The sequence below is a fragment of the Micromys minutus genome, assembly GCF_963924665.1.
Source record: "Micromys minutus genome assembly, chromosome: 29".
NCBI classification, from domain to species: Eukaryota; Metazoa; Chordata; class Mammalia; order Rodentia; family Muridae; genus Micromys; species Micromys minutus.
Window position 1 is genome coordinate 14375888 of NC_137964.1, and position 14580 is coordinate 14390467.

At 46.9% G+C, this 14580-nt stretch overlaps 1 protein-coding gene across 1 annotated transcript; it reads right to left on the reverse strand.

Annotated features, from left to right (window-relative positions):
- Positions 1 to 835: 835 nt before the first annotated feature.
- Positions 836 to 13609, reverse strand: TBL2 (transducin beta like 2; the record flags this gene model as incomplete). The annotated part of the gene is made up of 7 exons (XM_080940802.1): positions 836 to 4764; positions 5258 to 5410; positions 7097 to 7223; positions 7919 to 8070; positions 9470 to 9654; positions 10705 to 10826; positions 13483 to 13609. 7 exons carry the CDS (start codon positions 13607 to 13609, stop codon positions 4302 to 4304), a joined length of 1329 nt encoding a protein of 442 aa, XP_080796928.1. The 3' UTR covers positions 836 to 4301.
- Between the last annotated feature and the right edge of the window lie 971 nt (positions 13610 to 14580).

Below are 14580 nucleotides of genomic sequence, written 5' to 3' on the forward strand. Positions count from 1 at the left end.
CATCCATATTATTTGCAATAGGGTATTGCTACAACGACACTAATCTCAAACTTGCTATCCCTGTCTCAGCTTCCTGAGTGGTGGGGTTATTAAGTAAGTACCACTGCTATGGCCAAGTCGCAGGGACCCCCAAAGACCACCAAGGAGCCAATTCTGATGTAAACACATAAGGGTCTTTATTACAAGCTCGAGAACAAGGACTCTCATTATTGTCATAGGGGGTCAGAAGTGAGAGCCTCAAGTCTCGGGGTACAGGGTATTTATTATGGTTACAGCAAGCTTAGGGAATTCCATATGGGTCAGCAAGTTAATTTTTTAAAACTCCATTTCTATTGTAATCTGTAGGAATCAAACACAGGCGCAAAACACTTGACAAACAAGGATGGCTAGTCTATTTTCTGCAGGATGTCTTAGGTTATCTATATGAACCTTGACCTTTTTGTTGTAGCTGGACTGGCTGTTGCTAAGGCAGGGTAAGAAGTTGGGATGCTGCTATCAGATGTTTGCTTAAGTGGACTTTATGGTTTTCCTCCTGGAACTGGAGTTGGTTAGCCTTTATATCACCATATTTAGCCCTCCCACACCTTTATTCCTTAAGGTTAAAAAGCTTCAAAATTAGAATTAAATTTTGTGTTTTTGATCCAGACTGTGGTGGCATATGCCTTGAATTCCAGTACTTAGGAGACAGAAGCAGGTGAATCTCTGTAAAGTTTGAGGCCAGCTTGGTCTACAGAGTGAGTTTCAGGATAGCCAGTGCTACACAGAGAAACCCTGTCACAAAAAAAAAAAAAAAAAAAAAAAAAAAAAAAAATCAAAATAAGTTAACTGTTTTAGACAGTCTATGCAGAGCTGGCTCATGGTTCTTCAACCTGTCAAGCACTCAGGCTCCAAGCATACGCCACACCTTGTGGAGAATCAGCAGATCAATGCTGCCTCGACTTTGAGGATCACAAAAGTTTGGCGGTCTCTATTAATAGCCAGACACTTTTCCTAGGGCAACAAGAACAGCTCTATTCTGTCCCTCTATTCTATTCTTGTAATGACCCTTTGTAAATCTCCCAACTCATTAGGAACTCACAGCTTCCAGACATGGAGATGTAGGCCTGTCAGCCCTTGCTACTCAGGGGGTGTCAAGCTAGAGAATCTCAAGATCAAAGGCAACTTAGTGAAACATTAGCTCAAAACATAGGCAAAAAGACTGTGTATGGTGGCACATGCCTTGAAAACCAAGCTCTCAGGAAGCCAAGGCAGGTGTATTTATGAATTCTAGGCCAACCAAGGATACAAATTTGAGTCTTTGTTTTAAATACACAGAAAAAAGGGGGGGGGGGGGGCTGGGGAAAGACCTGTGTAATAGATAAACATGAACACACGAAGAATCATCATGGCAAGGCAGCAGAACATTTATTCCCATATTACAGATGAAGAGAGAACTCTGGCAGCCTCTGTGATTACCCTTCTTAGGGCCACAGGCCAGTGACTTGGCCAATTCGGCAACAGACTTCTGACTTCAGCAGCTCAGCATTCTTGCTTGGGTTCACTACCTTCCCTTTGCAGCTACAACACCAGTTACTTCTCAGACTGTGAGTGCAGAAGCAAGTGAAAGTGTTTTCATCTGCTTCTGACAACTAGAGTAGATGCTTACCAGCATGCACACACAAGCCTGAGGCACAGCTGTGGATTCAGAAGCCCAAATCTGTGTGTGACCACATGACCCTCAATATGGCTGATATCATCAGAAACCTGAATTCACAACAGAGAGCGGAATGTAGAAAAAAAAATATATCAAAAGTTTTGTTATTACTTCTAGTCTGAGTTCCATTTATTGAGAGCTTACTTTGTCCTGGCTAGTTGACTTGGGACCTAGAGCAAGGCAGACAAACAAGGGTTCTGTTCCAATGCATTCTTCAGCAACTTCACAGACTGGTGCTAGAGGCTCAGTGGCAAAGCATTTTCCCAGTGAGCACTGTGGCTGTGCAGAGCCTTTGTCTAACATCTCTCAGTGAGGAGTTGAGGCATGGCTCAGTAGCAGAGCTATTTGTCTACCCTGCATGAAGCCCTGGGTTCCATCCCCAGGACTACAAAAGGAAAAGCAACGAAGAATCCTTAAGTGCCAACGAGATGGATGAGCTGCATCCTCCCTGAAGGAGGAGGATGCATTGTGCAGTTTACCATGGTGCCTCCTCGAAAAGTACAGTGTCAACTTCGAACTTCTCTCAAATTGGCAACCTTTGGAGGAATTCTTAACAGTAAGTAGCAGCTCCCACCCACTGTGCATTTGGGACACATGGCCACCAGCCCAGTGCAGTCCCTACCATTTCTTCCCATCTCACAACCAGGTAACGAGCCTAATTCCCATTCCTGCTCCCTACTTGACTACCCTTGCCACTGACACTGGAGCAAACATAGCCAGACAAGATGGTTTCAGAAAGCACCAAGTCATATAAAAGGAAAAGCACCAGGGCACCAGAAGGGACGAGATAGGTGGAAAGGGCTACTTCGGAGAGAGTGGGTGAGGAGGCAACTGTTTTCAAGAGAAAGTTACAAGGACTGAATCGCACTGACAAGTCTGCCAACAGAAAGGAAAAATGCTTGCAACACACGAGAGGGACAGACCATACCTGGAGCCTACCAACTGCCTGGGTTAACCCACTGCAAAGAAAGATCACAGGAGCGGCTAAATTCCATGGCACTATGCAGGCCACAAGGAGTTTGGGGTTTCATTCCAAGAGGAGAGGGTAACCTCTGGGGGAATGGCATGATTCAAAATGCCATTTTCTTTTCCCAAAGCTGGCTAAGCTATGTAGAAAAGTAACTTGAAGTAATGTGGCTGGAAACAAGTACTATCTGCTGTAGTACAGGACAGTGGCTAAGACTGGGATGGTAACAGAAGTGGGAGATGGCAGACACTGCCGGCCTCTGGATGGAGCAGTGGTGGTGGAAGGAGAGGGTGACAAGGGAGCCATCAAGGTCAACTTCAGGGTTGTGCCTTGTTCTAAACATCCTATAGCATTGAGGATGGCAGGAAGAGGCCCTACTTTTAAGTGAGAGATCAAAGCTAACAGGGATTGGTACTTTTTGCTAGATTCAAGCCTTCCTAGATTCCTGACATCTTCCTCACCCCTTGGATCCTAATGTACATGGCTGAGACCCAATCTCTTAGGGGGTGTATTCCATTCATTCCCCATTACTGTCCTGGATTCACTATGGTCAAGCTTCGTGTCTACCACCTTCCCTGCAGCTGTAAATGGAGAAAAAGCACATCACAGACACCAGCCTCTATGTCTTCCCAACAGCTTTTAACCTTGGCAGCAGGCCTAGTCTTGTCTGTACGTGTTAACCAGCATCACTAGCTAGTCCCATGAAACAGGCACTGAAGTGATGAGTTCAAGAAGTCTCCGAGACAGGAGCACCATCTTGAGATGGCATTGCTTCTCAAGGCACATGAACCAAACTGCCATATTTATCCAAGATGAATGAGCAAGCAGAGCCCTAGGAAACTCAGCCTTCACAAGGGCCGTGGTTCTTTCTAATTGTCTTGCAGAACACCTTTTCTGTCCCATTTTACCTGGTGGTTAATTACACTGGGCAGCACTGTTGTGCTCCATGTGTGGGAACACTGTAACACTCTTAGCCTCACAGCATCTTTGCAGGAAGGCCACAGAGAGCATCGTTCCCCATTTTACAAATAAGAAAACTGAAGCCCAGGGAAAAACAATCTCATCAAGGTTTCTCTCCATATGGAGCCCAGGAGGACCTAGAATTCACTATGTAGTCCAAGCTGGCCTTGAACCCCTGATCCTCTTGCCTCTGCCTGTAGAGTGCTGAGATTATAGACCAATGCCACCTAAGACCAGTCCTTAATTACTTCTTGCTGATATCAGGAGCTTGGTCCAGATGGAGGCTCACCATTCAACATTATAAAACACATTCTGTACTCTTAAAAACAGCAACTTGTCCCTGGTGAGCCTCAGGTTTTACCTCCATGCTGACAAACTTCTTTGTATGTTAGGGTCTTTTGCCAAATTGTCAAAGGCTTTGTTCTATCTGTCTTCTCTCTACTCTTCTCAGCATTAGGCGAAGATAGATTCCCGCCCCCCCTCAGGGCCTGTGAGAAAGCATCACCTTTCAGTCTGTGGAGAGTCAAACAAGAGAGAGACAGAGAGAGAGAAAGATGAGAATGCAAGAATAGTTTCAATAGAAAAAAGTAGGGGCCACCAGGAAGAAAATGGGGATGTTCCTCCAGGTCTCCATCCTAGGGACACCTGGGAAGGAGCAGCCAGATCCATCCAGAGCCAGAGTCACTTCTTCAGGGCACCCAAGCTCTTTAGGGCCTCTTGGGCCTGGGTCAGCTGTTGCTGCAGCCTCTGGCGGGTACTCTCGCTGGATGCCCGCTTCAGGAGGCTCTGCATCTCCTCCACCACAGCCCGGTGGCCAGGGGTGTTGTGGAAGAGCCGCACTGCACGGTCCCCACAGGAGGCCAGGAAGCGGCCAGTGATGTCAAAAGTCAAGTCAGCAATACACTCCCCATGGACACCCTCGAAGTACTCCTCCTCCTCCCCACGCCGTGTATTGAAGAGATGAATATTGGTGCCAGTGGCCAAGGCCAGGACATGGGTGTCAGGGGAGAGTGCCAGGCGGCAAGGCATGGTGCTTGCCTCTTCAAAGCGGCCTGTCCTTAGCAAGTAGGGGTCCTGCTGCTTCTTGTATTCCACATCTGTGTCCCATAGCTTCCATGTGCCATCCTTGGAGACAGAGGCCATCCTGCAATGTGGGAAATCACAGCTAGAGCCTCAACAACCCCAGCTTGGGAAAACACTGGAGCAGCCCAAGGGACCCAGCAGCAAGGAATCCAAGTTTATACCCTGCCAAGAATCAAGCCCTCCACCCTTTTCAGAACTGCAGCCCAGACAGGCAGAAAAACCCTTGACTCACTGCTCAGCCCAGCTTGGTGGTACATACCACCTTTATAACGCCAGCACTGGGGGGGGGGGGGGGGGGGGTTCTGAGGCAAGGCAAGAGAGGATCACTGTGAGTTCAAGGGCAGCCTGGGCTACCGAGTGAAACCCTGTCTGGAAAAGATAAACAGAACAAAAAAAAAAAAAAAAAAAAAATTGCCAGGTAAGGTAATATACACCTGCATCTCAGTACTTAAGAGAGAGAGATTAGGACTTCAGGGCCAATCTTGGCTATCTGGACTAAATAAGATTGAGCAAGAGAAAGAGCAAAGGAAAGAAGAATGTACTGAATCACTCACCTCCGAGAGTCATTGGAGAAAGCGAAAGAGTGGACAGATGCAGAATGACCCTTCAGTTCAAAGGCTCGCAGCACCTCCTGGAACTCTCCTTTCTTCCCGAAGCAGACCTCCCAGACCTTTACATCTGGGGTGAAGCCACACGAACCCACAAACCTGTCATATAATCCACATCCTTAAAATTCAAATGTTAAAGGCATCTCGGTCTTGGCAAGTCTTAGATCTTTCTCTTCTGAGAAATAGTACCTTTGGGGGGTGCTAGGCATGGACCTAGAGTTCCATAGATACAAGGCAAGCAATCCACAGGTACAGCCACCCACAGCCTGAGGAAACTTTTTAAGGTGTTCCTGTGCCAGGCATGAAGGTCTCCCCTGCAACCCCAGCTAGTACAAAAGCTGAGGCAAGATCTCAAGGCCTTCCTGGGCTAACAGAGTAAACTGGAAGACAGTATGGGTAACTTAGTAGAATCTTATCTCAAACTAAGACTAAAATTAATAAAGTTAAGACTGGGCTTGGTTGGGTTGGAGAGATAGCTCAGTGGCTAAGAGTACTGATTGCTCTTTCAGAGGTCCTGAGCTCAATTCCCAGCAGCCACACGGCAGCTCACACCCATCTGTAACTCCAGCATCAAGGGATACAATACCCTCACACAGGCATAGGTACAATCAAAATCACCAATGCACGTTAAAAAAAAAGAAAGAAAGAAAAAGGCTGAGCCTGGTGGTACATACTTTTAATACCAATGCTCAGGAGGCAAGAGCAGGCAGATCTCTGTGAGTTTGAGACCACCCTAGTTTATATATTGAGTTCTAGTCTGGTCAGGGCTACTGACTGAGATCCTGTCTTAGAACAAATAAAACCAACCAAACAACCAACCAACAAAAAACCAAAATGAGTTAGGTATGGTGGCACATGTCTGTAACACCAGTACTGACCAACCTGCACTACATAGCTAGTTCTAAGCCAGCCCGAACCCCATAGCAAAATTCTTTCTAAAATTAAAAAACAATGAAAAATTTGGGAAGCTGGGAATGTAGCTTCGTGGTAGAGAACTTACCTAGCATGCTTGAGGACCTAGGTTCTATACCCAGTACTACAGGTAAAACAAAGGTTGTACATATATTTTTGGTTCAAGGTGATGGTGTGCTTTAAGATCCAAAGTATTGGAATAGAGAAGTATCTTAGGAAGATACTCCTAACTGAGTAAAACCCACTCCCAGCACACACAAATCTAGCTTGGTGGTGCATGCCTATTACAGGGGGTGGAAGCAGAAGAATAAGGGGTCAAGGTCATCCTCAACCACATAATGAGTTAGTTCAAGTCCAGAACAGCTGAAGAGAGAGATCCTGTTTTTAAAATAGCTGGGCATAGCGATGCACACCTTTAATCTCAGTACTTGGTAGACAGATGAAGATGGAAGAGTTTGAGGCTGACCTGGTTTACATAGGAGTTCCAGGATAGCTAGGGCTATACAGAGAAACCCTGTCTAGGAAAAAAAAAAAAAGGCCTGGCATGGCAACACACATCTTTAAGCCAAGCCCTCAGTAGGCAGAGGCAGGCAGATCGCAGTGAGTTTCAGGCCAGCCAGGGATACGCAGTGAGACCCTGACTCAAAAACAAAACAAGTGAAATGAACCCTTAGATGAGGGCTGACATGCCTAACATGTGCAGTGCAGCCTCAGCACTGCGAAAATAAAAACAGGAGCAGTGAAGAAAGACACGAAGGACTTCGGAGGCTTAGATGAAATCTCTTCCAAGTTTGGAGATCCAGGACTTACACTCCGGTGTCCCACGCCCTACAAGCTGCCTCTCAGCTCTGTACCTACCCTCCTCTTGCTCACCTGCTACATGGGGAGATGACAGCGTGACTGTTGTTCATCTGGTTGGTGTTGATCGTGGACAGTACCTGACCTTTCAGATTCCATATGAGGACAGTCGTGTCACTAGAGGCGGTCATGATGAACTTCCCTGATGAGGAGAGGACAGTTGTAAGCCCAAGAACATGACCAGATTGTCACCTCGTAACGAAACAATGGGGCACTGCTCTAAGAAGTATCCACACTCTTTTCCCAGGCCAAAGGTCACCACAGTTAATACTGTGCTAAGAAGGGTAGCTCTTACTGTTTGGCTCTCATGGACTCTAGGGAAGCACAGGACCAGAACTCCTTGGTCCAGATGTCTAGCAAAACTTAGGCAGCATCAACTTGCTCAACAAATACAATTCAGACTCTCTAAAGATGGTTCAGCTGGTAGAAGCCAAGCCTGATGACCTGAGTTCAATCCCAGGATCCACTGGGCTGACTTCTATATGTGTGCTATGATAAACACATGAAATAAATGCAAAAAAAAAAAAAAAGGGGGTGGGGGAAGGGGTGAGGGAGGTCTGAAGAGATGGCTCAACAGTTAACTGGCTGCTCTTCCTTCCAGAGGACCTGGATTTGATTCCGAGCAGCTCACAACTGGCCTCAACTATGATCCCAGAAGGCCCCATGCCCTCTTCTGGCCATTGTGAGCACTGCATGCAGATAGTACACAGACATATATTCATATAAAACATCCACTATCCACATAAAGTAAAAATTTTCAAATGAAGCAAAGAACAAGTTATGACTCAGGCACATTTTCATGCCTTGAATAAACTCCATCCACAAGACTTCCCTTACCTGTATCAGCAATGCCGATGTTGATAATGGGTGCCTTGTGCTTTTTAGGAAAGTCCTCTGGGGTGGCTGTGAAAGTAAAACCCCCATCTTCTCGCTTGGTCATCTTAAAAACACGGAGAGTATCCCCATTGGCCAGCCAAACAATGAAGGCTCTACAGACAAGCAAAACAGAATTTACTTCCTTACTGGGGCAGAGGACTATGTGTTCTAGACTCTAGAAAAAAACATGATTGTCCCTTGTGCCATATGGCACAGCCTTTGATCTCTTGGTTCAAAATCTTTAACTTAAAAAAATTTTTTTAAATGTTTGTGTGTATGATTTGCACACACACCATATATACACACCTGCTGCCTTTAGAGGCCAGATGAAAACATTGGCATCCCTGAGTCTGGAGTTATAGACAGTCACGAGCCGTCATGTGGGTGCTGGGAATTGAATTTCGGTCCTGTGTAAGGGCAGCTAGTGTTCTTAACCCCTGAGCCATCACTCCAGCCCCTCAAAGTCTTGCAAAACACTATTCAGAAGGCTAATGGACTAGCTCGGAAGGTAAAAAAGCACTTGCTTGGCAAGGCTAATGTAACTTGAGTTCAATGTTCAGGAACCCATGCAGAAGGAAAAACCTCAACTTCTGCTGTTCTCTGGGACAAGCCCCCCACCCCAACACAGAACAATTCAAGAACAGAGATGTAGCTCAGTGGTAGGCCATGGGTTTGATCCTTAGCACTAAACATAAAAAGTATTCTCCCTAGATGAGAGAGGCTTTGAGACTTAAGGAGCAGGAAGCTAAGAGAGTCTCTACACTCATAAGGCCCTTTCCAAGGTTATAGAAATAGTAAACAATGGCTGGCAAGAGAGGACTGTCTAATGGAGCTGCCTTAAAGCCCAATATACAGCTCCAATACAGCTTTTAGGAGTCATCATCATCCATGCTAACGTGGGCCTTCTATGAATTGACTCCCAAAGAGTTGTCCATGTTCTTTTAAGCATCCTCTTCTCCATACTCCTGTAAGTAACCCCAATAAACCCAATGGTCACCAGGCACCACACAGCACAATTACTCTTTGGTCTCTTGTTGATGCCCTTCCTAGGATAAACAGATTTGCTTATATTTCCCTGAACTAAGGTACAAAAGGCCATATTGAATCCCAGCACTGAGACACTGGGGCAGAGAGACCACAAGTTCAAGGCTAAGAGCACAGTTTGCTCTTCCAGAGGTCCTGAGTTCAATTCCCAGAAACCACATGGTGGCTCACAACTATCTGTAATAGGATCTGATGCCCTCTTCTGGTGTGTCTGAAGACAGCTACAGTGTACTCATATATAATAAATGAATAAATCTTTACAAAAAACTCCTATGTTTCTGTTTATGCTTCCTTCTTTGGAACAGAGCCTCCAAGGGGCACCAGGAGGCTCCATATTCTCAATGTCCTTTTTATGTCACAACAAGGTTGACTCTTAATCCTTCCCCACTAACCCCCAACTGGGTATGTGAAGGCCAAAGCCACAAGCTAGGCTTTTGCAGGCAAGCCTGAGGCTCTGTCCTGTCCCACCTGCAGTCAGGGCTGAAGCGCACCAAAGTGGCATGGTCCAGCTCCACATTGGCTCTCATGCTGCGGTGTTCCCGCTGAAGGAAATCTTTGGTGCTCCAAATACGGACAGTGCGATCATCCGCACAGGTGGCCAGATACTTGCCGTTGCTGCTGAAGTCCATGCAAGATATATTCCCACTGTGGCTCTAGGGAAAAGAATGCAGGAAGTACCTCTCAAGGGGATGAGGAGGCTGAATCTAGAGCTGCAACTGTAACACAGGGGCTTAGTTGACCAACAAGCGAAAGACAGAAGAGGATAAATTAGCCCTGCTAGTTCAGTTCCACAACCCCAGCTCCTTGGATCCCAAGTTCAAGGCCTGCTTGGGCTACAGAGTAAGTCTAAAGCTAGCCCAAGCACTTAGTAAAACTATTTCAAAATTAACAATAGAAAAAAATATAAATAAAGTAGAACGGACCAGGACTCTAGTGCCTGCCTAGAATCCCCCAGTAAGGTGCTCAGCTACGGAGCACTTATGTAGAAGTCTGCCAATCAAGAACTTGATGTAGTAATACTTAAATGGGGGTTTCTACCTTGCCTTTGATCATTCAGTTCCCAAATAAAAGACACAGAATCTTTATGTTTATAATTACATTAACAGCATCAGAGCTGGGCAGACATCAGCCCTCTGCTATTTTGTCTATTTCTCCATCAGTAACTCTATATGACTTCCACGTTCCTCCTGGGCTGCTCTCACTCCAAATGACCACCAGCTTATGTCCATGTTCTCATGATTCATCTACCCCATGGCCTTTTCTCCTCTCTTCACCTCTGCTCTCCTCATGGTCTCTGTCTCTAACCCCAAGCCCCAGGAATCAAAGCCCCATCTACCTCTCTTCTGCCCAGCTACAGGCCGTAGGCATCTTTATTCAACTAATAGTTTTATATTAAGGAGCAAGGTTACATAGCATCACTTGGTTTATGTCCCTGATGCAACCAGATCTTGGAACCAGTATTTAAGATTACAATACATAGCCACAAACCAAACCTCAACAAGAACTGAAGGTATAATGCACAAAGCCCTGAATTCAATCCTCAGTACAAGGGGAAGAAAAAAACCCAGAAGGGCCACAAGGGGTATGCCTACTCTGTTGCTAAGAGTTAGAGGTGCATGTAATTTGCACAGATTACTAAAGGATAAGGTCTGTGGGCAGGAGCAGTCTTCATGTATATACTGTATTTGTGGAGTACCAAGTACCTTCAGTGCTGCGGCCAGAAGGGGGTGCGTAAAGTTGTGTTGCTGAGGTTTCTCCTTACGAATCCGCTGATTCTGTTTCTGCTTCTTGGATCCTGACTTCTTGGACTCATTTTCTTTCTGACCTAGAAGAAAGGGTCATGTCATTTATCCATGCACTCATCCACAAGCATCTACTGAGTACCTAGGATTATTCAGGGTCTGGGCGGAACACCACAACATGACCCACACATGGCCCTTGTCCTTGAGAAAGTGCAAAAACAGGCTTGAGAGGTGGGAGGGAGGACTGTCTATAGGTAAAGTACTTGCTTTCTAAATATGCTTGAGTTTGATACCCAGACCCACAAAGAATTGCCAGGTGTCGTGGCATACATTTGTTGTCTCAGCACTGAGGAGGTAGAGTCAGGAAAGCCTCTGGGGCTCTCTGGCCAACTAGCCCCCTAGTTCACAATCCAGCTCAGTATGAGAGTCTCAATGGAAGCAACTTTTCTTCCTAATGATACATAAGGTTGTTCCCTGATCTCCATGTGCACAAGATGCATATGCATCCAGCCATACATGTTCATTTAAATGGGAAGGGGCTAGGGATATAGCTTAATGGTAGAGGGCTTGCCTAGAATGTGCAAGGCCCCAAGTTCAATCTCTAGCTGCACTAAAAACAAACAAAAAATGGGGCTGGAGAGATGGCTCAATGGTTAAAAGCATATATTGCTCTTTCAGAGAATCAGAGTTTGACTCTCAACACTCAAATCAGGTGGCTCACAAGCAACTGTAACTCTAGTTCTAGAGAATATGGCACCCGTGGCCTCCAAGAACACCTCCACAAAAATGGACAAATCTTTAGACAGATATACACATATAATTTCTAAAAAAGGCTTAGAAGTCAGACTTGACTTTGGATTCGGTCTTTATCACTGCATATTCTTTTCTTCTATTTTTAAAGCCATTCTGAAGATTGAAACTATAGCTCCGTGCATGCTAAGGGCACACGCACTACACCCCTAGCCCTCACAAGTGGCCTTACAGAGGCTGCTTGCTGAGTCTGTATAACATCTCTCTGAGCTGACACAGCGATGGCTTCATGGTAACTTAGCCAGTGTAGTGTGAATTCCAGTCAGGCATCCCGAAGTAGGGAGATAATATGCGCAATAGAATCTGAAGAACTGGTCTTGGGTATGTTATTTAACTGCTTCAAATCTTCATTTCCATGAGTTGGTGAAACCAGGCTTGGTGGTATATGCTGCCTATAAATAATTCTAGCATCAGGAGATGGAGATGGGAAGACTTGGGGGTGGGGTTCAAAGTCAGACTTGACTACATAGTGAGTTCAAGGCCCACATGGACATCCCTTTCTCACACTCACTCACACTCACTCTCACACACACACACACACACACACACACACACACACACAAACCCCGAAAGGTTAAGAACTAACGAGATAGTATAACCAAGTCACAAGCCAAAAGCACTCCTTCATTGATGAGAAAGCTCAAGAGAAGGCACATAGTCACACACAAGTAATCCTAGTATTTGAGTGTGAGGCAAGAGGATTAGAATCCCAAACTAGTCTGGGCTAAATAGTGATACCCTGAATTTAAGCCAACCGTCAATTTATCTGACAGAAACCAAGTTCAAGGCAATTTCATGAAGTACTGAGAAGTCAACATCTTGGAAAACTGGGCTGGAGAGTTGGCTCAGCCGGGAAGCCAGTAAGTCTGACAACCCTAGTTCAGTTATGGAGAAGAAAGCTGACTTCCCAAAGTTGTTTTCCAATCTCTACACAGGCACAGAGGGGGCGGGGAGGGGGGGGATAGAGAGAGGGAGACACACACACACACACACACACACACACAAGGAAAGAAGGATGAAAGCAAGCAAGCAGGGCAGTGGTGGCACATGCATTTAACCCTAGCACTAGGGAGGCAGGTGGGTCTTTGACAGCCAGGGCTACACAGAGAAACCCTGACTCAAAAAACAAAACATAAATTAGTTAATTAAATAAAACATATCTTGGAGAACTAGGTTTACATATAAAGCTGACGTGTTAGGTAGCAGTAGATGCTCCCTAATTCTTACAGCAATTAAAACTTACTGAAATTGCTACATACAACCTGTCTCTAACTTACCTATTGTTGACATTAGGAGTCAAACCAGATAATGGTCTTTTATTCTTTCAGCAATGGGATAGAACCCAGTGCCTTGGGTATCATAAGAGCTCTGCTCTGAGCTCTGCTCATTCATAGTCTCGTTCCTTTTATAGTATTAACTCCTTTGTGAAATTTAATATCCTGTAAATTTCGCTTGCATCTTCAGATGCTCACAATTCTGATTTACAGTGTAGACGTGCACTTTGACAAGCTTCTTAGTTACTGAACATATGAACAAGACCTCGGATACAGCAATAGGTTTGAGGAGCTCAGAAAACGTTCCTGCTGGTCAGAGCTGGCTGAAGGGTTATTTTCAAATGACGCCCATTTTCTAAGAATACGAACAGATAGCAAACTCCGGGTCTGACTGAGTTTTTGTAGTAGCCCCGGGGACAAAGGTGGTGGTGGTGGTGGGAGGTGTCCCAGGAAAAGTCACCGACCACGTAGCAGCGCAGCTCCCAGGTTCCAAAGCGTCTTGTCCCTGGGGTGCATCTGCAACCGGAAACCTACATGGGAAAGTTCATCTCACAACCGGGGAAACTGAGGTTCGTGACTCTCCACGCTCCTCGGACCACGCGGCGGCCGGGAGCAAAGTGCCCAGAGTCAACGTCACCCGGTCCGGTATACTTACAGATGGGCTGGCTGGGCTTCTCTTCGGCCCGCAGCCAGCCCCGCGCCACAGCCGCCGTTGCCACCAAGGCCAGCAACCCCACCAGGAGGGACAGTCCCATCAGCTCCGGCATCTGCGGCAGCTCCATGACTGCGGGACAGCTGCCACCTCAGCCTACGACGCCGGCGTCCTCACGTCTCGGCGCACGAGGGGGCGGGGGAGGACAGTTGGCTCGCCTCGAGGGGCGGAACAGGCCAGTGACGAGCTCTTCGGGGCGTGGCCTGGCCGTAAGCGCGCCTCAAAAGGCGGGACCTAACCGTTACGACGTCCTATGAGAAGGGACCTGGCCGTTGGAGCGCTCTGCCCGGCCCAGCGCCCTGAGGGCGGGGCCTGGCCGTTAGCTGGTTCTGTAAGGCGGGGCCTGGCAGTTGGAGCGCTCTTTAGGGCGGAGCCTGAGACTTGCGCGCCGCGAGGGTTGGGCCTGGAGGTTTGAGTCCTCCGTTGGCGCGCTTCGAGGAACTGAGTCCAATCGCCTGGGATGTGGGCGGAGCTTAGACTTTGAGGCGTCTTGAGGAGCCAGTCTTGACCGTTTTCGTCTTTTGGGGAGGGAAAAATTGGTAGTTTGAGTATTAGGAGGAGCAAGACCTGGCCATTGACACGGCCTGAGGGGCGGGACTTAGCCGCTTGTGCCTCTGGAGGCGGGACCTCGCTTATTCGAGTGCTTCACGTGCTCTGAGGGGTGGGGCACGGATTTTTGAACGCCTCGTGGGGCGGGGTCTTCCGGTTAAGTGTTTTGAGGGACGGGGCTTAGCCATTGACCTGAAGTGTCAAGGCCTCGCTATTGGACTATTTTTGAGGGGCGGGGCCTAACGGTGAAGTGCTGTGATTATTGCTGTGTGTCTGCAAGATGTTTTCGGTAGCTCTCACCTCACCTTGAACATTTATTAAAAATTTTATTGCAGCATCGCTACACTGGATCCTTCCAAGGGGAAGGGCAGAGGTTCTTATTCCCACCTGATCCGTGCTTTCGCTGCTGGGGAAGAGAAATGCTCCGTCCGTTGGTATGGGACAGCCCCGCAAAGCGGTGAACAGCGCGAGGGTGTCTTGAGAGGCAAAGCT